Consider the following 24,926-nt stretch of genomic DNA (forward strand, 5'->3'; position numbering starts at 1 on the left):
GTTCATAAGTCAATATACTGATATTTGCATCTCTGTTGAGTTGTCTGTAAATATCTCATCTTGCAGTCCTCTTTACATTAAAAAACGTTTCCTTTAAAGTGAAGGAAAACCAGTTTTGAGGATAAAGAAAATAATCACCGTTCATTAGAAAACGGACGATTGTAATTGTAATTGGTTGATTTTAAATTTATTAAGTATGTATTTGATTCTGTTAAAATTTAATCAGTTGATTTTCTAATACACTTGGTTATAAGGTTATTTTATCCTCTAAAGTGTGTCTCTTGTTAAGGCAGGGATGGCAAAAATATTCTAATTTTGCAGATATCTGCAGGTAAGATTAGTAATACGACTTTTATTATTAGAAATTAATTGAGACAATTCTTATGAAAAAAATATTATTCTCCTTAGTCAACAATCATAAAGATAGATTCAGTATTAGAAATTATTTTTTTTCCTTTTCATTTTTATTTTCACTATTTTATTTCAATTCTTAAACTCGCACATTATTTATATATTATTCAAAAATATATATGAAACCATTCTAATTTTAAGATAAAAGATTACGAGACACGTTTGCAAACCCCTTCTTTTTTATAAATGACATTGTTCTATATATCTCAAATAAAAATTGGATTAAACAATTCTATAGAAAAATAATTTACTTCAATATAATTGGTAAAATCCTCTTTCCTTAATGAAAAAGTATAGTATACTTTGACACTCCCCAAAAAAAAAAAACCCACTACAACCATTATATTCATATTTTAATCATACCTTTTTTTTTTATTTTTTTTTAATTCATAATACTAATGTGTATATATATTTTAATTAAATTGAGTTAAATGTTAACAATTATTTTTTAAAATTTAATCAATTTATAATTCACAGCTAAAAAATATAATTAAAATGTAATATAATGATAATTAAGTTGGTATTTTTTTATACATAAATATGAAAGTATCATCTTTATTTTTATAATCATCATGAGTCGTTTAATTCTATTTGAACCAAAGGTAATAATACATAAATACTTCATTGATAAAATTATATTTTCATCTTCAAATATAAAATAACTCAAGAAGAAATAAATAGAAAAAAAGATATATTAAAATTTTCTAGATATTAAATAGGTGTAAAAAACTAAAAGGTATACATATACCATTTTTCTCGAACCAATTATGCAAAAAAAAAAAAAATTAAAAATGTTGTAATCACTGCATCAGAAACTCAAACTTTTCCACTTTAGTGCCAATTGTGTTAGGGTTACTGTTGAAGACCCTTCATCCTTCACAGCATCAAAAGCAGCATTTTTCAAAATTTTCATTCTCTGACGAATTCCCTTGCCTTCTTCTCCCACCATCAGCTTCCTTATGATCCTTCTTATCTCTTCCCTTTCCACAATCCCATTCTCACTAACCCTAACCCTAAGAGCCACTTTCAAATCCTCACTCAGCAGCACTGCATTCATCTTTTGCTCAGCAAAGAGTGGCCATGCAATCAGTGGAATCCCATGCACAACACCTTCAAGTGTTGAGTTCCAACCACAATGGCACAAAAACCCCCCAATTGCACCATGACCTAAGATTTGAACCTGTGATGCCCAATAAGGCACCACCAAGCCATGCCCTTCTGTTCTCTTCACAAACCCATCTGGCAGAAACTCAAAAGGGTCCCCATTTCTGGCACCAATGTCTGCAATAATGCCAAACCTGTTTGGTGGTCTTAACACCCACAAGAACTTTTGGCCACTCAGTTCCAATCCCCAAGCAAGCTCTTTTATCTGTTCATGAGACAGTGTGCCACCACTTCCAAAGGAAACATATAACACAGAATTGCTTTGTTGTTTGTCCAACCATCTCAGATATTTCGTGTCATCGTTGCTTCCCTCTCTGCATGGCTCCTCCTGCACAAAGGGTCCTACTGCATAAACACAAGGGATTCTTCCTTTCTCCTGTTCTTGTTGCAATGCCCTTATGGTCCCTTCTTCCATCTCCAAAAAGTTGTTAACCAATATTCCATCAGCTAGGTAGAATCTTTCATTGCCTTCATTACTCAAAAGATTCAAAACATCAGTGTTCATTATGAAAGAAAGAAAACAAAAGTAGATTGAAGCTTTCATTATTACCTTCAAGAAACTGTTTGTATGCTGCACCTGATCGATTCTGAAGAGGGTCTGGAAGATCAGTTCCATGAATCGGTATGCAACCAGGAATCTCTATAGGTTCTGCAAGGTCTCTGTACTCACAAGATATTGCCTTGTCAAGCACAGAAGAATACAAACAAAGTGACAGTAACATAGCTGTGGATGGAAAATATGTGTAGGACAACACATTGAGTTCCTTTCCAAAGGGTAACACTTGTGTTATCAAACCGTCAGAAATGACTGCAACAAGCCTTGAAGTAGCATGCAGTGCCTTCAATGCATCATGGATTAGAGGTAGAGAACGAGAGATTGTGAACTGAACTTGGATTGCAGGGTGAGTGTCATGTGGAAGGTCCTCCAAGTTCACTGGTGGAAGGAACATCTGGGTGAGGGTTAAGGGAAGAGAATCAAAAAGGGCTTTGGTGTTGTTGCAGGGTGAGCCAAATGTAGGGTTAATGCATGTGACATGAATATCATGGTGGAGATGAACCAGTCTCTTTGAGAACTCAAGAATTGAACGTAGATGACTGTATACTGGAACTGACACTATTGCTATGTGAGTTTTGGCCTCCATTGATTAACTATAATGCAGTTTTTCTCACCAAATATATGTTTCATAGGTTTATGAAAAAGTTGGTGAATTTATAGAGAGTTCTTCAGTTTGCTCATTCTCTCTCTCTTTTAGTTTGAAACATCTTCTATAATGTGGAAGTTTTGAGATATTTCATTGTAAAACCACCATTGTTGTTTTTGCAGTTTGTGGAATTTAATGAAACATGATTCTACATGCATTATGTTACAATACATTTCAAATTGAACGCTTTGAGAATTTGGAGTTACAGAAGAAATATCAGTGAATGAATGAGTAATTAACTTCAAAATGAAAGTGTGCAACTAGTTCACAGTAAGCAATGCTTGTTGATATTTTCATAACATCAATTAATTAATATAAGTAAATAATTATTCTCATAAATATTGAGATAACCTCTATAACATTGTTAACGACCACTTAATTAATTTCCTTAAAGCTACTTTAAACTGATATGCGTATGCATGTTAAAATATATAGAATTTTAAATTTGTTAGTGATAATATTTTAAAAAATTATTTATCGATTTCAAATTCTAAAAATAACTTTTTTAGCATTGTTTTGTGTATACTAAATTTGTGATCAATATTTTGGTGACACAATGACACTACAGGATTTATTATCTGTTACATTTATCTAAATGTTACCTTATAAATAACTATATCAATACATTTTAAAAAATATTACCATAATTAATTAAAAATGTTACTATAAATATTGTTACACATTTTTAATACATGTTATTATAAATAAGTAATTAATTTTCATTTTTCTTATCTTAATTGTAAAATTTTAAAATGATAACAATACTTTTATTAAAACATTGAAATAGTTAATATTAATTTAAAATATAATATTTTAAAGTAATATTTTAATTTATTTACAAGTAAATTTAAAGTAATATTATAATTTATTTAATAATAAATTTAAATTAACAACAAACCTTAAAAATTGTTTTCGGTTGTTTAAATTCTACATTGTTACAAATCAATTTTAAATTAATATTTTAATTTATTTAAAAATAAATTTAAAGTAATATTATAATTAATTTTTAGGATATACATAGCAATGGACCCGCATGTTTCTGTTTCTCAACTTAAATTTAAAGAAATATTATAATTGATTTAAAAATAAACATTAAGAATTGATTTCATATTTAGGGTATACATCCTATTCAAACCTCGTAAATCCTGCGTCTTTTTGTTCCTCAACTTCTCCAACATCCTTTTTTACTTCAAATTTCTGAATCTTACTCTATCAACATTTTTTTTCTTCCTCTAAAGTTTACGAGGTGGTGTGATTTTGTCTCTATTGACTCATCTTGTAGCCATTGCCATCTTTAGGTTTGTGTGTAAAAATCTTCTTTCGACACGTCTATTTTAGTTTCAATTATTACTAATAAATTACTGATTCATTGGTTTTAATTTCACATTAGGGGAAATCGGTGAAGACATCACAAATCAGGGAGGTGTTCTTTGCTTTCCTGAAGATATTGTGCATGTGAGTAAAAAATAAACATGTGTGTGCTTTGTCTGCTAGTTTAATCTCAGTTTGAATGGAATGTTAAATCAATTATTGTTATTGTTATATAGTTGTAACCGATCACAGAAATAAAATTATACACAATATCTTCAGGAATGCAAAGAACACCTCCCGTGATGCCTTCACCGATTTCCCCTAATGTGAAGTTAAAACCAATGAATCAGTAATTTATTAGTAATAAAGAGATATATTAAAATAAAAGGAAGAAATTTGAGAGAAACTTGTGAAGAAGCATTAGAATCTTTGAAGCTAAAAGAGACGTGTCGAAAGAAGATATTTACACACAAACCTGAAGATGGCAATGACTGCAAGATGTCAACGGAGACAAAATCACACCTCGTAGACTTTGGAGGAAGAAGGAAAACGTTGACAGAGTAAGATTCAGAAGTTTGAGGTAAAAAAGGAGGTCAGAGAAGTTGAAAAACAGAACACGCAAGGTTTGTGAAGTTTGAATGGGATGTATACCCTAAATCTGAAATCAATTTTTAATGTTTGTTTTTAAATCAATTATGATATTATTTTAAATTTAAGTTGAAAAACAAAAACATGCGGGTTCGATCGAGATGTATATCCTAAATCTGAAATTAATTTTTAATGTTTGTTTTTAGATCAATTATAATATTATTTTAAATTTATTTTTAAATAAATTAAAATATTATTTTAAAATTGATTTGTAACAACGTAGAATTTAAATAACCGAAAACAATGTTTAAGGTTTGTTGTTAATTTAAATTTATTATTAAATAAATTATAACATAACTTTAAATTTACTTTTAAAAAATTAAAATATTACTTTAAAATATTAAATTTTAAATTAATATTAACTATTTCAATGTTATAATAAAATTATTGTTATCTTTTTAAAACGTTACAATTAAGGTAAAAAAATGAAAATTATTTATTTATTTATAGTAACATTTATTTAAAAATGTTATAATGTCATAGTAACAATATTTATAGTAATATTTTTAATTATTTATGGTAACATTTTTTTAAAAGTATTAGTATAACCATTTATAAGGTAACATTTAGGATAAATGCAACAGAAAAATGTTATTAAATCTAATAAACCTTGTAGTATTGTCTAGTCATCAATTAACTGGCTTGTCATATTATAGCACTTGAGTTATTTGATATGGAATTAACTAAATCTACAAATTGATATTTAGTATAAATATTTTTATTTGGTAAAGTATTAAGGTGGAAATATAAATTATCATCATCTATATTGTCCCGACTTCTCCCACTTGCAGGATTTGGAGAAGAGATAAAAGAAAGCTAAATAATATCCAAAAAAAATATATATTAACATATATAGTTAACTCAACGTGATGTTTATACAAATTAACAAAAATAATCAAATTGAATTGATTTAACACATAAATTTGATTGAACCAAAAACAAAAATTGAGAACGAAACCAATCAAATCCAAGGATTTATAGGACCAAATAGTAATTCAACCTAAAAATAAATACAACTAATAACTCTAATCATATAATTCAATAATAATATTTTATAAATCAATCATATATATTGTTGTAACATATTAAAAATATTATTAAACTTTAAAACATAAAATATAACACAAAAAGATGTGAAATCAACTATATATTTTTTTGCATGCCAAAACAAATATTTACAATACAATATACCACACCAATAACATAATCACAGACTAAGCGACATTGAAAAGAAAACAACACAAATAATCACAACTGAAATTATTAACATTGATAATTAAGTTTGTACTTTTCCCAAATTATAGGATTCAATCAACTTTCATATATTAGTTTAAGAGGATGTCTAAAAACAAGGATTCCTCAAATAGCTTTCTAGTTTCTTGTATTTGTATAACTTGTTTAGCTTTACATTTTAACAATATAAATTACTTGATGTCATACTCAATGAAGGAGATTTACATTAGTCAATATAAGAGTAAAAAGGAGTTACGATATTTGTTATTGATACACCACAAGTTGCACAAGTTATTAGGAAAATAAACATCCCTAGTTTCACATCCAATTTTTAAATTTTCTTAAGGAAGTTGTTCCGTCAAGTAAATGTAAAAATGACCCATAGTTCCAGTACGAAATTTGTTTACGTATATGGACTCCAATGTTAGAATTTCATTATCTTTAATTTTTATAGAACCAGGTTTTGGATAACAAACCGATATTGCAACTAGGTAACCTCTTTCATTTCCTGCTTCTTTTCCTGATCCATACTTTGGTGTTGAAGTACATAACACCCTTCTATCCTAAGTTAATAAAAATATAAATTTAGAAAATAGTTAGAAAAGTTAACTTCTTAAAATTACATAGAGTTAATCAAGAAATGTTATTACGAATATATGAAAAACAAAAAGGTTCATAATGTATCTATTACAAATCATACATATTAATAGGAATGTTAATAAACATCAAATATTACCTGTCCATACAAAGTTGCATTGACAACACCAGTGTGCAAATGAGCAACACCGTATATAAGATAACCACCTTTTATTATTGTGATGTTTGCTTTCTTGATATGAGGGGAGTCACTTTCATGATTTCTTGGGATTGTATACTCTAACTATAACAAATTAAGAGATTTATGTTACTCATTTTTTCGTTCAAAAGTAATCAATAGATTACTAATTTTCTTTGGAATTTAATTAAGATTCGAACGTATGCTTATCATTTATGTAATTGTGTATATTGGATAAAATATCTATCTTACACTCATGAATTATTGTAGAACCATTTGATCTCACACGATTAGTAGGATCAAATATATAAAACTTAAGTGGCACTTGGTGTTCATCCCAATCAATCCATCTTATTTTGTATCTTAAGAAAAGGTTTCTTGTTGGACCATGAAAATCCTTTCGTAATTTGCATTGTAAGTTATCTTGACAGCAAAATATTCCTCCTTTGTAGTTTAAGTGCAATGGTTGGCCATCAATGCCCGTTGTGACATTGTAAAATTCCTTCGGGAGATTTAAAAGGTTGCATCTACATTGGGTGCAACCTTTTCTATCATGTGTGCCACGAGTATCAATAACCATGATGTTAAACAACCACTTTTCTGTAAATCAATGCTTGATTTTTATGAGATTACCTAATTTGATCACAAAAGGATCTGGAAGATTTGAGGATGTTCGTCGTGATTCTCCTCCCAAGCCCCAATAATGTAGTAGCACAAAATCTTGACAAGTTCCATCATTTCTTTCGTATTCAATACCGTTTCGAAGGTCATGAGATTGTTCAATGTAGTATGACAAGGTATTGTTTTCAATATATTTTACAGCAAACCAATGGTGAAGGTAAGCTTCATACAAAGGTACAAAATTACCATCTTCATCAACTACTTGAGCATTAAAACTCTTATCCTAATATGACCTTTTGGAAATTCAATATCTAAAAATATTTTCAATGCAATTTTTCCTAGTCCTACTTCAAATTTTTTAGACAAAAAAATAGTTGATTTGATATGACTTTCAGATTCTAAATAAACTGAATATACATTTCCAGACAATAATATTATTGATAATGAAAATATAGTTATTTTAGCCATAATCATGCTATCAACCTGCACATAAATCATTAGTTAGTTATGTTCATGAAATCACTTTTTGTATAATCTCAAATACAAATGGTTAAAATATATAAATTAGGAATGGTTTTAAAAAGAAGTAAAATTGCATAATGTTGATGACTAAAATTTGCATATTAGAAGAAAAAGAAAAATGTTTACCATGTTGAAGATTTCTCTTAATTGAAAGTGTACAATTGTTGAAATTTCCAAGCCATAAGTTTACGTTTATATAAAACTAATATTTTGTTTTATATATAGTTGATGACACAAATTGTGGAAATTACACCTCTATATTAAAATTAAACTTAAGACACAAATTAAATAATAAAATATACTTTGAAGTTGTATGAGAAAAAGTTATTCGTGTCTTAGGTGTTCGATCCTTAAAATAAATTGAAATGCAGATTAATATATTTCATGATTTTCAATGAATAATATTTGAATCAAAGGAAAGAAATACTGTTATTTTGATTACATGATTTTCATTCAACACAATTAATTGTAGAACATAACTTTCTTTCTTTCTTTCTCTTTCTCTTTCTCTGAACCCAACAATGGCTTCAAGTGGCGATGCAGCACCAGAGTTCTACCAAAACGTCGTCGTAATGCGCCACGGCGATCGCATGGACAACTTCGAACCCATGTGGGTCTCCTCCGCTGCCCGACCCTGGGACCCGCCCCTGGTCCAACAGGGTCGGGTTCGAGCCTTTGCCACGGGTCGCGAGTTCCGCAAAAATCTACCTTTCACTCTCAATCGCGTTTTCGTCTCTCCCTTTCTCCGATGTGTCCAAACCGCTGCAGAAGTCGTCACCGCCCTCTCCGCCGTATCCGACAACCAGGACCCAAATAACCTCACCGGCGATGGCGTCCCCATCGATCCTTCTAAAATCAAGGTCAAAATCGTCTTTCTCTTCTTTTTGCAGAATGTGAACATCAATGTTTAACTGGAATCTGAGGTCAACCCTGATTTGAGCCCGTAATTCTTTTAGAAAATATATTTTAATCATTTGAATTTGAAATAAAAAAGATACCTTTTTAGTTTATAGGAGTAAAATATACCGTTTTAACAGTAATTTTTAGTGGTCAACTGTAGATTGAAAGACTGAACTCATTTTTATTTTATTTTTTCAATTAAGAGACTACAATAATCTGCTTTAAATTTAAGGATAATAACTGGGTTGGCAGGTACTAAAGAATTTAGCAGATTCTAAACTCTGCTTTGAGGATTTTCATTTTTGTAACTTTTTAGTTCGTTGTCTTGTGGTAATTGTGTCTTTTATGAGAATATTTTGGTGTGACAACTTTGATTTTGATTTTTTAGTTATTCTGACTAAAAGAATAATTCGAATTTTAAAAGAATCAATTTCACAATCATGTCTGCACAGAACGAATCAATTTGCACTGAGTTTAAGAAATGATGTTGCATGCCTTACAAATCCTTAGCAGATTCGTATATGAGCAGCTATTGAGTTTAAGAAATTTTGTCCCTCTTTTCCACAAGTGCAGGTCTCTGTTGAATATGGCTTGTGTGAAATGATGAGCAGGGCAGCTATTAGACTTGATGTGGTTCCTAAAGATGGAAACTGGGGTTTCGATATACCGAAGATCGAGGCTCTGCTTCCGACGGGGACAGTGGATAAGAATGTGAAAAGGGTCTATGAAAAGGTATGGAAGTTTTCATCTTCACTTTCAATTGAGAAGTTTTAGCACAGTTGACAGTTATGTAGGTATGAATGCAAATGTCACTTGGGCTGATGAAATCTTTTTTGCTTGAGGAACTTCAGTTGCCCCAGTGGGAAGAAGATCCTTACTTGCAAACAAGGCCTAGATATAAGCAAATAGTTAAAGATCTTGCTGACAAATATCCTACTGAGAACTTGCTGCTTGTCACACATGGTATAATGTTCAATTTATTGCTCAACTTTATCTGCAAACACACCTTTTTCTTTGTAAATGCAATCTTTTACTGAATCTGTCAGTGGTCACCGGATGAAGTTGTGGTATATTTTGAAGTGTGGAAGAGATTTTTTCAAGCTGAATTCTAATTTGATTGCATCTTTTGTAGGGGAAGGAGTTGGGGTGGCATATTCTTCATTCCAAGAGGAGGTTGAAGTGTATGATGTTGATTACTGTGGTTACGTCCAACTCAGACGCCCGATTTTCAAGAAAGACCAATCATTCACTGCAGGAGAATTTGAAGCTGTTATTCACAATGGTCAAACTGGTATAAAATGCACCCAAAAAAACAAAACTTCACTATAATGGCCATCTACACCTCCGAGCCTGATTCTCACTTGCTACTGTGGCTACTTTATGTTTCATTCCTCCAAAGACTAAATGACTTCTGTATTGAGAATGCTTGATTCAGTAGGAACACATAAACACCATTATTATTCTTCACTCGATTGAATGGTAAACATAGGATGAAAAGAAAAGTGTTATAATCAGAATAAGTTAATGGATACATTATATGAATTGATAGAACTCTATGGTGATGGATGATCTAAGTAGACAGTTCTACTTATGAGAATCCTTGGTTTGTTATTACTGTTGCATTTGGCTTATTCTAATAGAATACCTTTTTTGTCACCCCTATGTTTGTTATTTCTGTGTTGTACATATAAAGTTTGTCTTTAGGAAATAAAGGAGGAAAATGCTTGTAAATTATATTATTAGTTTTGTGTATGTATTTGAAAGGAACAACGCTTTGTGTTAAAAGCTATTTGTTGAACTATTTTCAGCTTTCTTCCGATAACCAGGTCTTGAAATTATGTAATGTTCAATCTTCTTTGGAAATAATTTGTTTCCTCAAAACTGGACTGTCATGATCACTTACACCACACCAGTGTTCGGGTAGTATATTTCATGAATTTTCTATGATTCCAATTTTTATTTTATTTTTCTTCCAATTGAACTGAAGAAACTAATTTTGGAAGCTTAAAGCTCTGAAACGGAACAAAACATGAAAAAAGGTCAGAATGTAACAACCACGTTTATATCTCCTAAAGACGTGGTCAATCTGATAAAAGAACAGAAGCTAAACAAACCCCTGATACTTAGGACTTTATTAACAGAACAGCGACTAACAAGATCTTAATGCGTCAACTCAAAAATATTTACCAAAATTTATTTAAAGATAATGATATAAATATACACACTCCTTTTTTTTTTAAAAAAAATTATGATTATTTTTTCATTCTCTCTCTCTTTCATCATATCATATGTTTTAGAAATCTATTATTCTTTTTCCTTTCTCTTTAGATGTAAATCACCATTTTAAGACATGAAACAGATTCCTTGATCTAAATATAAGAGTTTAGTTTGGTTAAGACTGTATAAGATAAAAGTCCTGCATTCTTTGGCTGCAATATAAATAAATACTCGTTGAATAAACCAAAGATGTTGAAAATAATGCTTTGCACTGTTATCTGCATACACTCCTATCAATATTTATGTAATTTTGTTTGAATAGCAAGTGAATATCATTGCAGTTGATACCTTCAACAATCAATGATGAATTAATTAAGATATAACAGCAAAGATCATACTATTAGTAGCTATCAGTTGAAACAACTCAGGTCCAAGACTAGAACAATGTGGCCGTCAGAAAGATGGACAAATGCAATGTCTGTTTTTGGTTATCCTATGAATGACATCAGTATCAACAATTTCAAATACCAATGCATGACCAAGTTAATAACTATTAGCCTGCAGTTACATGACAGAAACACAACAACACATGGAATAAACGACAATGTCCACAAAAGTCATAATAAGTTTGAAGAAGGGCTTGGAGGTGGGTCCATGTTATCAAACATGTCCATAGGGAAGTCATCGAAGAAGCTGTCACTGCTTTTGAACTTATCAACGGTGTCCCTTGTCTCAATTCTGCAACTTCCTGGTGGCTCGAAGAAAGGGAATCCAAAGGGGTGCTGCAGATCTATTCCAAACTCAGATGCATCATCAAGAGCAAAAAAGTCTTCAACGAAATATGGTTCATCGATTCTGGCTAAGACATCTTGGCTTCCCATTGGGAATGTGAGATCATTTTGGAGTTCTGGAATCTGAGGAAAGGAAATCTGTTGAGTCTGCTCACTACTGTTATAGCTCTCAAAAAGGGTAAAATCTTGTTCGACATGGATTGGGTCAGAACTAGGTAACTCAGACTTTATGAGATCTGGCAAAGATACCATTTTGATAACCTCAGAATTCTCAATCAAGGGTAGTGAGCATGACTGAGGTTTTGATGATGACTCTCCCTCAGATGAAGAACTGAACTTTGGAGCCTATACAAGTCAACAAATATTGTTATTCCCATGTAAACAAACTGCAGCAGTGAAAACAACATTTTTCTCATTTTTGGAGTGTTCACACCCACATCCATGACCACAATTTAGAACCTTTGAGTAACATCAGTACATAGTAACAATTTTAGTTCTTGAAATTTGGTCTGTCACAATTTTAGTTGTCTTGTTTGTGGAATCTGTATTTCAGCATATTCCTTATTAAGTAAAATCTTATCATCTTCAGTAAAACAAACAAATGTTGAAACTGGTTTAGTGTTTCAGTTCCATTTTCTTTTTCTGTTGATGAACACTGATTCTAGGGAAGAAGTAAAAAAGCATTATGATAGAACTATAAAAAGCATGGAAATAGAGAAATCTCTCCATCTAATTACCTCGAAAACTGGAACATCAAGAAGGGTAGGAACTTTTGTTTTGCTCTTCTGTGATTTGGAAGTTGTTCCTGATGTCTGCAGAATCCTGGCCAACCTCTTTTGCCTACTGCTCCAGAAATTTTTCACATCATTGTCTGTTCTCCCTGTCAAAAAGGATGCAATCTTAGCCCACCTGTTCCCAAATTGTGCCTGCAACTCTATCACAATCCTCTCTTCCTCAAGTGAAAACTTGCAACCACTTTGAGAAGACCAAGAGAGACACAGAAAACAATAATCAGATAAAAAGCATCAAATTACTTTTTCTGTGTTAAAATAATAAGTTCTCTTCCCTTTAAGGCATGAAGTTTGGAATAAATACATCAACGAAATTACGGTTTTAGAAGAACTTGAGAAAAAAATGGCTTTTGACAAACTATAAACACACCATTGAAAAAAGGAAACTTTTTGAGATCAATTAAGCAACCCCATTATTGTAAAATCATCAAACACCAGTGCAAGTAACAGCCATAAACCTTCCATTTATATGTGAACACAATAACATGGACCAACTTGTAGCAAAAACTTGAACTCACTTTACGTAAGATCAATAGATAAAACGCCATAAAGGCAATACAAAATCATGCAAACCCCATAAAAAAAGAGTGTAATGTAAGCTTAAAAACACTGTACAATCCAAAGCTAGGACCAAAGAAAAGCAACCCATCCTTGTAACTTTTCATGAAACAAACACTAGCAGAAGCAACAGCCATGGCTTTAAATTGCTGTTGTGATTTGTGATTGCTGTTTCCTTAATATTTTAACAAAATATGACTGACACGACCAAGTTGAAAAACCTTAATGTTACTGATGCAACTTGTAACAATGATACATGGTACATGCAAAAGAACGAGGAGAAAATGAAGAAACATTGCTGACTCACTTCTTGAGGTTTGGTCGAAGCTTATTGACCCAACGAAGACGACAGGACTTGCCAGTTCTTTGAAGAAGACCCTTGGATCGAATGGAGCTCCAATCTCTGGGACCATACTTCTTCACATGGTTCAGTAGAACCTCGTCTTCTTCTGCTTTCCATGGCCCTTTCCTTATATACTCTTCTTGCTCCTTTTTCCCGTGCATTTTTCTCGCATGCATAGCACAAAACTCTAAAGAATCTTTTCTCTGGTTTTCTACGAAATACTTTTCACACTACTAAGTTTTATGTTATGTGTTCTATGTTTTCTGTTGTATGTTCTGTAAGATATTACGGTTATGCATGGCAGTTATTGCCTCGTTCCCACTAACTGGTCCACGTTCTCTCTCACTATTTAACATTTTCTCTCTCTTATTTTTTTTTTTTACTTTTACATTATTTATTTATTATTAACTAATTAAGGAGAATTTTACGGTGACATGGGAATTTCTTTATTTATTTTGATGATATTTTTGTAAAAATAGAATTATTACCCAAGCTCATTAATTATACCTTTTCAAGGATATATAGTTTTGTTATACTTGAGTAATATTAATGTAAAGCTTTTTTAGTTGAGATTTTACTCTTGTAAGAACAACTTTATTCTTGAAGTATGTTGAATTTTCCACCTTAAGCAGAATTAACAAATATATGTTGGAATCCATGTTTTATGGATAAAGTTGCATATATAATTAAATAAATGTCTTAAATATTTTTTTTTGTCAAGTAAGAAACTATTAAAATATAGTGAGTTTGTATTAACAAGGGGTTGAGACTAATAACTTCTTTTTTTTGTACTTTTTTATAAAATAATGAAATTATTTTAAGTAGAGTCAATTATAATATATATATTATAGTGAAAATATATATGCAGTGTCATGTTGTAATTAGTCTACATTTTTTTTATAACAATAAAATGCGAAATATTAACTTTTTTTTATAACTATTGTTACAATAAGATTTATTAAAATATAAAAATTATAATTATAATAAAATAGATATAAGAATTATTTATATTTTTCTTTTTAAAATAATTACTTTTTAAACAGATATACACATATATTTATTATTTTTTTTAGTAAATAAAAATTGTTATCGTAATTTAAGGATAAAATCATACAAAAACAGTTATAAAAGTTATAAACTAATATAACATATTTTTCGGGATGTTACAACCATTAAACTAATTTGCAGTTAGCTTTTCACTTGTATTATCAACTTTGAAATTAAAAGAAGAAATTGAAAATAGATAATGTGAATGTTTTGATTCATTGTATTTAAATATATAAAGTGGTGTTTATTCAAGTTGACGATGGTAAAAATTATGAAAAGAGAAAAAAATATCCACGAAAATCAATTTTAATTGTTCGTCTTGAAAGATTTTATTAGTTCAACGGATTTTAGCACCTCTAATTAAGTGGTTAAAATAAATTATTACAGGTTAGGAGAAAATTGACTAAGATGTGATAGGGTAAATTATATGAAATAATATATTAGATAAAACATACAATAAATTATGTTAAATAACATTTTTTTTGTAAAAGTTATGTTAAATATACATTAGATAGAATATATAAATTCTATGAAATGACATTACATAACTTTTAGTTTTATTTTGTACAATCATTAAAAATACAATTTTATCTAAATTGTATAAAATTGTATTTTATGTAGTTATTTTTCTTAAAATTATAGAAGTGTATTAAAAAAAATTAACTTGTACTTCTTATTGGTCAAACAATTTTATTAAAAAATATATTTTAATCTAATATTTTTCTCTACAAATTAAGTCCTCCAATTCTTTGCAAATTAATATATATATATATATATATATATATATATATATATATATATATATATATAATTATGTCACTCACTCGTCTTTCTACACGTGTAAACAATGCTTATGCCAATATAACTACAATATTAAGATGAATATACTATTATTTTGACATTTTACATTCACTATTTTACCTTTAGATCTTTCTTTTTTTATTATAAAAAAGTTAATATTTTTAATAAAAAATACCCCCCATATTATCATCTTATGCAAGTGGTGTAAAAGAAAAAGCTTTTACTATTAAGATATTATACGTAGGGTTAAATATATTTTTGTTTTTTAATTTTTAATAAATTTTAAAATTAATTTATTTTGAAATTAGACTAATTTAATTTTTCATCTTTTAATATATATAGATTTAATCATTTTAATCATATTTTATTAAGTTTATTTGATATTTTAAAACACGTTTCATAATAATATTTGACTTAATATTATAATAAAAATGTGTAAAATAATATTTTGTTAAAATATTATATGTATTACCTTACATGGTACACTTAAAACATTATTGTCACATACTCATGACATTAAACTTTTTTAACATTCACACACAAAAAAAAAAACAATAAATACACAAAAACAAACACCACATTTATTTTCTCTCAGACAAGTACACATTTAATATACATTCTCACTAATACATATACCCTTAAAACATTGCATATCTTCTCACATGCACTTTAAAACATTACTCAGCTTCATAAATTCAACAATTATTACTCATTGAATTAAAATTAATATAAAATTTAACTTTTAACATTCCATGATAAGATAGTGTGACCTACAATAAAAAAAAACAATCATATCCATGTTTTCATTTGTATCAAGACAAATTTTGATTTTTCAGAATCACCCTCGACCACATAAATAAAAGAAATTTTCAAACATCTTATGTCAGAAATTATCGACACACCCTACATTTCCCAGATACGATTCAAATGCCATCTGAACAGTCAAAAGAAGCACATAAACAAAAAAAAAAGGTAATAATAGAAGATTTAGCCCTAATTATTTTCTATTTTTGATGTACAAATTGATCAAATTTCAAAGTATTTAACTTTTTTCTCCCCATGAGTTCCAATTGCCCCTTGAACTCATATAAAAATTAAGCCCTAAAATATTCGGTCCGTGAATGCATGTTTTTCATATCCTTCCAAAGCCTAACCCACAGTTTCATCTTCCAAACCCTGTGATTACTGTGAGCCCAGCTAAGCCAATCTCACACTATAAATTTGTAATTGAACTCTCACACTCCTTAGTGGCCACACACAAACATTCCACAGATCTACCCATGTCACTGGATCTGTGATTATCGTAGATATTGGTGTCATTACCAAAATTTGTACCGATCAATATCCAAATACACATCAAATCTAGTCACATTCTTTTTCAACCCTTTCACTCCTCAATTCACATCACACTCAACAACCATGGAGATTGATAGCAGGTTTTTGAGCACTGGGCTCCTCCTGGTTGCCACAATCCTTGTGGCAAAACTCATTTCGGCCTTCATAGTGCCCAAATCCAGGAAGAGGGTACCCCCAGTTGTGAAGGGGTGGCCCTTGGTTGGAGGGCTTGTCCGTTTCCTCAAAGGTCCAATCTTTATGCTCCGTGAGGAGTACCCTAAGCTTGGGGGTGTCTTCACCCTCAAACTCTTCCACAAGAACATCACTTTCCTCATTGGCCCTGAGGTCTCCGCACACTTCTTTAAGGCTCCGGAGACTGATCTCAGCCAGCAAGAGGTGTACCAATTCAATGTGCCAACTTTTGGACCTGGGGTGGTCTTTGATGTTGACTACTCTGTCAGACAGGAACAGTTCAGGTTCTTCACTGAGGCTCTTAGGGTCAACAAGCTAAAGAGTTATGTCAATCAGATGGTTGCAGAAGCAGAGGTATGTTTGTTTGATCCTTTTCTTTTGTTGTTGTTTGTGAGTGATCTTGTATGATGGTTTCGTTCTCTGTTGTTCTTGGGTTTAATCATTGCAATTGGGAATTTGTTGGGGTATTTTATTTATGGATTTAAGTTTCCCAATTTTTGGTTTCTCACTTTTTCACTTAATGGTCAAATCCCCACTTTTGAAAACCTCCACTCTTCCATCATGGTTCTGTAGATGCCAAAGTTTTCACCCCTTGGTCTACACATGCCAAAATTAGGTTGATTTTGGATATTTACAAAATTCAAAGACGAAAAATGATGTTTTAAAAGTTAGGAATAAAAAGCCCAATATTGTAAATTTTACTGTGATGATGATGAACACCATTAGCCCTTTTGTTTTCTTTGATTTTTATGGGGAGTGATGATGGATTGGGGGACTGGGAAAATTTTGTCACCCCCTTGGAAATTTGCCAGTTTTGAGGCTGATAGGCTTAGATTCCTTGCTTTTGTTATTGCCTTTTGTGCTTCACTTGACCCTTTTACGTTGTTACTTGAGTTCATTTCTGATATTAAGCCAGAGAAGTTCATTCTTCATTTAGATTTTGACATCACTATGGTGAAATGAAATGACATCAAACCTGACAGTTTTCATCGTCTCATGATGTTGTTTGTTAACATTAAACTCCTACCTTGTACTTTTTCTTGTCTGTATAAGAACTCTTAACATTGAAGACTGTTCTATCCCAAACACAAACTCAATTTGCAGGACTATTTCTCAAAGTGGGGACCCAGTGGTGAGGTTGATTTGAAGTATGAGCTTGAGCATCTCATTATCCTGACAGCCAGTAGATGTCTCCTGGGGCGTGAAGTTCGGGACAAGCTTTTTGATGATGTCTCTGCACTGTTCCATGATCTTGACAATGGGATGCTTCCAATCAGTGTGCTCTTCCCATACCTTCCTATCCCAGCTCACAAGCGCCGAGACCAGGCACGCAAGAAGCTAGCTCAAATCTTTGCCACCATCATAGCTTCTCGCAAGAGTGCAAGCAAATCAGAAGATGACATGCTGCAGTGCTTCATCGACTCAAAATACAAAGATGGTCGTCCAACAACTGAAGCTGAAGTCACTGGACTCCTCATTGCTGCACTCTTTGCTGGCCAACACACAAGTTCAATCACCTCCACTTGGACTGGTGCATATCTGCTGTGTAACAACAAGTACCTTTCAGCTGTGCAGGAGGAGCAGAAGCAGCTGATGGAAAAGCATGGTGACAGAGTTGACCATGATGTTTTGGCTGAAATGGATGTGTTGTATAGGTGCATCAAAGAAGCCTTGAGACTCCACCCTCCTCTGATCATGCTGCTGAGAAGCTCACACAGTGATTTTAGTGTCACAACAAGAGAGGGGAAAGAGTATGACATTCCCAAAGGCCATATAATTGCTACATCACCTGCATTTGCCAACAGGCTAGGACACATTTTCAAGGACCCTGAGAGGTATGATCCTGACCGGTTTTCGGCCGGGAGGGAGGAGGACAAGGCGGCCGGAGCATTCTCATACATTTCGTTTGGAGGTGGTAGACATGGATGCCTTGGTGAGCCATTTGCATATCTGCAGATTAAAGCAATATGGACTCATCTGCTGAGGAATTTTGAACTGGAGTTGGTGTCACCTTTTCCTGAGATAGATTGGAATGCCATGGTTGTGGGAGTTAAGGGAAAAGTGATGGTCCGATATAAGAGGAAGGTGCTTTCAGTTGATCAATAGGACTAATGTTTCATTTTCATGCATGATTTTATTGTAAGCAGTTACTGTTAGTCTTTCCTGCTTCAGATTCTGTCCAAGTTCACTGTCTATTTTGGCAATGGATATCTACAATCTTTGATTTTGATTTCATTTTGTAATGTGATAAGTGATTGTATCTTGTTTTGGTTTGTGTTATGGAGGCTACTAGTTACTTGGCTTCAAGTGAAATATGGTTAAACTAAAATGCTGCATGGGATATTTTGCTGCTGAATTTGGATTTTCTGTCTTTAAAATGCAGATTTTTGTGTTTCAAAGTATATTAAAAAGAATTTAATATAACAATTGGTGTATTTTTCTTGCTGATCAGAGAACAACACAAAAATATTTCATGTTATAATAACTATTAGGGAATTATAATATTCAACACATTTCAGAGATAAAAAATTTGTTTTATGGTGATATTTTCTAATCCACTCTTCTTTTGAATAAAAAAAAAACTAAATTGACATGACATAACGAGTGTTCTCATATTATCAATAGAAAATAATAAAATAATTATATTATCATATATTAAATGTATTATTTTTTTTCAAATCAAAAGATTAATTGTATCACTTTAAATTTGAGGAATTACAAAACATTTGGCTCAAGTTCAAGAGGTAAAAAAATTATTAAGATTTATTAAATGCAAAAACAAAAAAAGATGTTAGGTTTTTAATCAAACATTTTAATTAAAATGTTATTTTCTTATTCAAAGATATCATTATATTTATTGTTGTTGTTAATTTCAACTAAAATGAATTTAGTTACAAAAGTATGTATTTTTTTAAAATTTGAATCATTGCTATTTTCTCCTATCAAAGTTAAATACAACCAGTTAAATAGAACTAGTAAAAACAAGTTTGTGTGTTTATTATTATTTTTAATTTTGAAAGTAAATATAAACAATTTATAAATTTTATTATAAATATTTTATATTTATTTTGTAGATAATTTTTTATTAAAAATATTTATTTTAGTTTAAAATGATTAATTTAAAAAATAATTAAATGAATGAAACAGTTAAATTTAATAAAATAGTTATTTAAATAATAAAAATAATAAAACAATTATTAGAATTTAAAAAAATAGTTATTTACTAAAGAATAAAATTAAAAGCAAAATATGAAAAAGAATGAGATATAATAGGTGTAAATATACATTTAAAATATTTCGGAATATTTCATTTCTCTTAATAAAATGAATGCATGTAATGAAAATAGGTGTTGAATGAATGTGATGCTTCACCAATCTTAGGTTTCTTTCTGGAATTTGAGAGGAATTTGAGAATTTTTAACTATGATACATAGATACGATACATGTATCAGATATGGTATATATATCTGTTATGCATATATGTTTTGAACATAATGAAATACGATACGTTATATATATATATATATATATATATATATATATATATATATATATATATATATATATATATATATTTAAAAACATGATAAATATATTAATGTTATCGTGTGCATCCAAATTAAAATCACAAGTATTAAACTTGTCAATATAAAAAGTTATAAATTATTGTCATCATAAAAATATTGTTTTATATATTAGATACTTCATTAATAAATATCGGTAAAATATTTTAAAATATCAAATATAAATACGTGTTAGGACACAGATACGTAATCCAAATTAAAGTATCGATATTTCATAGGTTTTCAAAAATGAAATCACAAGAACATTACATATTTTAAAATATGCAACAATAATATATTCATTAAATTAAAATTAATATAATAATTAAGTTTTAACTTATTATGATAAGTTAGCATGGTAAAAATTATAAATGTAATTAATAATATTAACAACAATAGTAATAATAATTATTATTACTATAGTTGTTTTATAATTTTCTTTTTAGTGTGTTGATACAAACAATTTTGTTTTAACTTTTATTAAAGCAAATCATTCTTTATTTTGAATTTTTTTTATTGACTTCTTTTTTTTTAAACTTAAAAAAGTATTATTATTTTTTACATATATACATTGTAATATTAAATATATGTATATACATATATAGAATATTTTACGGTTTTTTCACATATGTACACATTTAAAACATTGTGTATGTTCTCATATACATTCATTTACACTTAGAACATTATAAGTCCTCCTCCTTTCACACACATACTTGTAATGTGTGTGAATTAGGTGGGAGATTTAAGAGTATGAAACAAAAAATGAAAAGAAGTTAAAAGTGATGTTGTTTGTATCAAAGAAAAAAGAATAAGTAAACGAGAAAATAAAAAGAAAATTTGTTAGTACTTTAATAGATATAATAGATAGAAAAAAAAATTTCAATTGATGAAATTATAATATTACGAGTCCTTCCCTAATAATTAAAATTAATTTAAAATGACGTATGATTAAGTTTTTGTAAATATTAAACTATTATTGGTACATTATGTGAACTCAGATGAAAATAAAAAATTACAAATGATTTGACGTTATAAAAAGAATACAAGATTTAAAAAATAAATTTATATAAAATCAAATCAAATGTAAATAAAACTAATTGTAAAATTGCAAGCATTGTAAATTTCTTAAAAACTTAAAAGATATACAAAATTAGTGTAAAAATGTATGGTGCATTTAATACAAGACATGGTACAACAACATAATATGAAAAAGTACAATTAAATCACAATAATTAAGAAAAAAAAACCAATAATGTAATGAGTTTCTTCATAAGAGAGAATATTAGAAGTAATCAAATTTTCATTACAATGCATCAATTGGTTAATGTATTTCTTCAAAATCTTTGATGACTTTTATGTTCAAAATATTTAATCATTCTTCCATTTATAATTTACCGCCCCAAATTTGTAAAAACATTAATTTATAATATTTCTCTTAAAAATTGTTAAAATTTAATTATCAAAATATTAATGTTTTTATCGGACAATAAAAAATGTAAAAGTTAGTGTACAATCATTAATAACGAAGTAATATAGAAAAAGGTCTTTTAATCATTATAATTCTTAATTTATCGAAGGAAAATAATTTTTTATTACTAAATTTTGATAATTTTATATTAGTATTTTATTTGAATTTTTTAAGTAATTTTTTATTTTTCTATTATTTTATTTTCAATATTTCAAAATCACTTAAAATATTATCACTTTATATTATAATTTTATATTATAAAAAAAATTATCAAAATTTAGTAGTCAAAATATCATTATTTACTAAATTTAGTAGTCAAAATATCATTATTTACTAAAAGAGCATATCAGTAACACGGTAGAAGTTGAAGGCAGTGAATATTAGAACAGCAACACCCACTATAGTAGAACTGCTTCTCCAAGGGTCTCTGAAGTAAACCCACCTCAATGTTCCCATTGCCCATTTCCAGTCATTGTTGTAGTGTTCATTAACATCTTCCATGATCTGGTGGTAGCACGTTGAATTTGTCACCACATGTTTGCAGAGATCATTCACCAGATTTGCCAATTCTTGATCACTTCCCAGTTCATGCACAATAGTTTCTTTCTCAACCAGCAACTCTGCATCATCTTTGGTATGAATAAGAGAATCAATCAGAGAAACATAGTTGCAGATGTAAGGTTCTTCAGGATAATGACACTGCTCAAATGCTATCAGGTTCCTCAGAACACACTCTGTTGTGTGGTCTACTTTCAACTGGGGTATCTGAAACCGAGCTTTGAACAACTTGCAGCATGGCAAGCAACCCAAGCAGAGAAACCAGCTGAAGAATCGTTTCTTCTCAAACTTCACATCGAGTAAGGATCTGTCATGAACCATGTCGAAGCTTATCCCAGCCTCATTCAACTTTGTTGCAGTCCTTAGAACACACTCCTTGTGACTATAGTTTTTCTGAATGCTCAGGTTCTTAGGGAGATACGAATTTCGAATGAGATCAGTGAAATGCAGTGATTTCTCCCACTTTCTTTGCTCAAACTTGTTCTCTGAGGTATGTTCGTGAGGATAATAACCCCCAAAGTACTCATGAGCCAGGTTAATGAATCTGGTGTGGCTTTTGACACTGCTTGGGACAACTTTATCGTACAGTTTTTCCAACACTGTCATTGGAAGCTGGTTCTCGAGCAGCATCAAGTCACACTGGATACTTTTTCCGACACAACCTTGTGTTACTAGGTAGTCCTCCTTGTGTTCCCATTTTTTTGATTGTCTGAGGAACAGTTCCATGATGAACACAGCATCCAACAACATTATCTCCACAAATTGGTCCTTGCTGATGTCGGGGAATTTCTTCTGGTAACAACGGCGCAGGTTTTGCTCTTCTAGTTGAAGGAAGGCTTTGTAGTGCAGCAAATCAAGCTTGCTCATTTGGCTCAGGCGTGCCCAGAAGAAATGGAAATATCTTTGTTTCTGCTCATGCATTTCCTCTAGTTGAGCGTTGTTATGGTGGACAGGGCCTATTGAGACCAATAGAGGAGTGTAGGCCACCACTTTCACCTTCAAAAGACTGGTTGGTACCTTGTAGATACAACATTCTGGCCACACTGCAGGCTCAATCACTTCTGGGATGTTAATTATGTGTTGGATGTTGTGTTCAACACAATTCTCCATCAGACCTCTTTTTTCTGCTCCTGTTCAGCAAACACACACCAGCCATCAGAGAAATTCTAGTGTTTCACCGGAGAGAACAAACACTAATGAGATCTGAGTCCAACCACATAAGACATTGACACCACTCTCAACCCAAAATCTTAGGACAATGGATTTATGGGTATTTATCCTTATATATTTAGTCAATGTAGAACTCAGATCCACACTTGGATTCTTAACACCTGTAGAGACTTTCAAGAAATAAAGAAAAGGTTTATCTTCACAACAATTTAGTAAATTTGGTTTCTTTGCTAGGTTTTTTTGTATTGTTCCTCCGCTGAATTTTCAACAACATACATCGATGGACAATACTCCTCTAATATATCAACATCAGTACTTTTTGAAGACTAAAAAAAACAATATTAAAAATTTAGTAAAAAATCTGGACTCAAACTAAATGGGATAAGTAGTTTCGATTTCTACTGTTTACCTTTTCAAAACTTTAAAAAAATGACCAAACTTCTTTCTTCAGTCCTCTTGCTATGTAGAGATATGAACATTAAAATTCCTTCAAATTCATGAGAAATGAATCATGTTAAAAGACAAACCAATGTTTAGCATTCTTGGGGAATAAATATGCTAATCCATGCTCTCAGGTATAATAAAGATGTATTTTAATATAAAGCAGTAAAAAGACATCTACACTGCAGATGTGCCTCTTCAAAACAAGATAAATGACTTTGAAAAAGAAAAGGGCAGATTCCACTGATGCACAGAGGATCCATCCATCTTCATGTACAGACATAAAGTGAAGATATTTTTCAACCAAAAAAATGGCTTTTCCCCTTTGGCTAAAAGCATTCTTGCTTTGTATAAGATAAAGTTAGAACTTTTAAATATCAGCTACAAACAGAAGAAGGAATAGAACACACAAGGAAAGAGAATCACTAGTAAAGTGACATTTGCAACATCTCAAATAGAAAAGGAACAAAACCAAAATGAAAAAACCAGAAGTAGAACAGAAAAAGATGGGGGAGGAAGAGCATAGAAACAAAAGATCATGACAGTTATAGAGTGAAAAACTGATGAAAAAATTTAACTAGTACAAGGATCCTGTAGTAGGTATTATGTTTATGTTATCACAAACTAGTGTTAACTACAATGCACATTGTATGAACCTGAAAGAGTAGTGTCTCCTCTAACAATTTCTCAGTTCCAAGCTTTTCTGGATCTTCACTTCTAAACTCTCTCTTTTCTCGGTCTCTTTCTGGTTTGTGCTTGAACTTTTGGTGAGCTTTGTAGATGCAGTAAGTGAAAAATCAACTAGTCAAAGCAAATACAGTGCCAAGGGAAAAGAAAGTTCTTCACTACAACAGAAGTGAT

At 30.5% G+C, this 24,926-nt stretch overlaps 5 protein-coding genes across 6 annotated transcripts; 2 read left to right on the forward strand and 3 right to left on the reverse strand.

The window, feature by feature from the left end:
- Nucleotides 1–1,219: 1,219 nt before the first annotated feature.
- Nucleotides 1,220–2,717, reverse strand: LOC114166898 (hydroquinone glucosyltransferase-like). The gene is made up of 2 exons (XM_028051774.1): nt 2,126–2,717; nt 1,220–2,043 (listed from the first exon to the last, which is right to left on the reverse strand). The coding sequence occupies exons 1-2, from the start codon at nt 2,715–2,717 to the stop codon at nt 1,220–1,222; spliced, it is 1,416 nt and encodes a 471-aa protein (XP_027907575.1).
- A 5,608-nt stretch (nt 2,718–8,325) lies between these two features.
- LOC114165971 lies at nt 8,326–10,518 on the forward strand. The gene is made up of 4 exons (XM_028050619.1): nt 8,326–8,747; nt 9,361–9,519; nt 9,639–9,750; nt 9,920–10,518. Exons 1-4 carry the CDS (start codon nt 8,409–8,411, stop codon nt 10,114–10,116), a joined length of 807 nt encoding a protein of 268 aa, XP_027906420.1. The 5' UTR covers nt 8,326–8,408; the 3' UTR covers nt 10,117–10,518.
- A 923-nt stretch (nt 10,519–11,441) lies between these two features.
- LOC114165098 (transcription factor DUO1) lies at nt 11,442–13,648 on the reverse strand. Its single transcript, XM_028049754.1, has 3 exons — nt 13,452–13,648; nt 12,533–12,770; nt 11,442–12,140 (listed from the first exon to the last, which is right to left on the reverse strand). Exons 1-3 carry the CDS (start codon nt 13,646–13,648, stop codon nt 11,622–11,624), a joined length of 954 nt encoding a protein of 317 aa, XP_027905555.1. The 3' UTR covers nt 11,442–11,621.
- Nucleotides 13,649–16,421: 2,773 nt separating this feature from the next.
- LOC114166877 (obtusifoliol 14-alpha demethylase) lies at nt 16,422–19,218 on the forward strand. Its single transcript, XM_028051756.1, has 2 exons — nt 16,422–17,216; nt 17,967–19,218. The coding sequence occupies exons 1-2, from the start codon at nt 16,755–16,757 to the stop codon at nt 18,966–18,968; spliced, it is 1,464 nt and encodes a 487-aa protein (XP_027907557.1). The 5' UTR covers nt 16,422–16,754; the 3' UTR covers nt 18,969–19,218.
- Nucleotides 19,219–22,208: 2,990 nt separating this feature from the next.
- On the reverse strand, nt 22,209–24,926 carry LOC114166357 (UPF0481 protein At3g47200-like). 2 transcript variants are annotated; one of them, XM_028051074.1, is made up of 3 exons: nt 24,722–24,926; nt 24,034–24,111; nt 22,209–23,584 (listed from the first exon to the last, which is right to left on the reverse strand). In XM_028051074.1, exon 3 carries the CDS (start codon nt 23,562–23,564, stop codon nt 22,230–22,232), a length of 1,335 nt encoding a protein of 444 aa, XP_027906875.1. In that variant the 5' UTR covers nt 23,565–23,584; nt 24,034–24,111; nt 24,722–24,926; the 3' UTR covers nt 22,209–22,229. The 2 variants fall into 2 exon arrangements, with proteins under 2 accessions (XP_027906875.1, XP_027906876.1); XM_028051075.1 differs by lacking the exon at nt 24,034–24,111.

The sequence above is a fragment of the Vigna unguiculata genome, chromosome 10 (assembly GCF_004118075.2).
Source record: "Vigna unguiculata cultivar IT97K-499-35 chromosome 10, ASM411807v1, whole genome shotgun sequence".
NCBI classification, from domain to species: domain Eukaryota; kingdom Viridiplantae; phylum Streptophyta; class Magnoliopsida; order Fabales; family Fabaceae; genus Vigna; species Vigna unguiculata.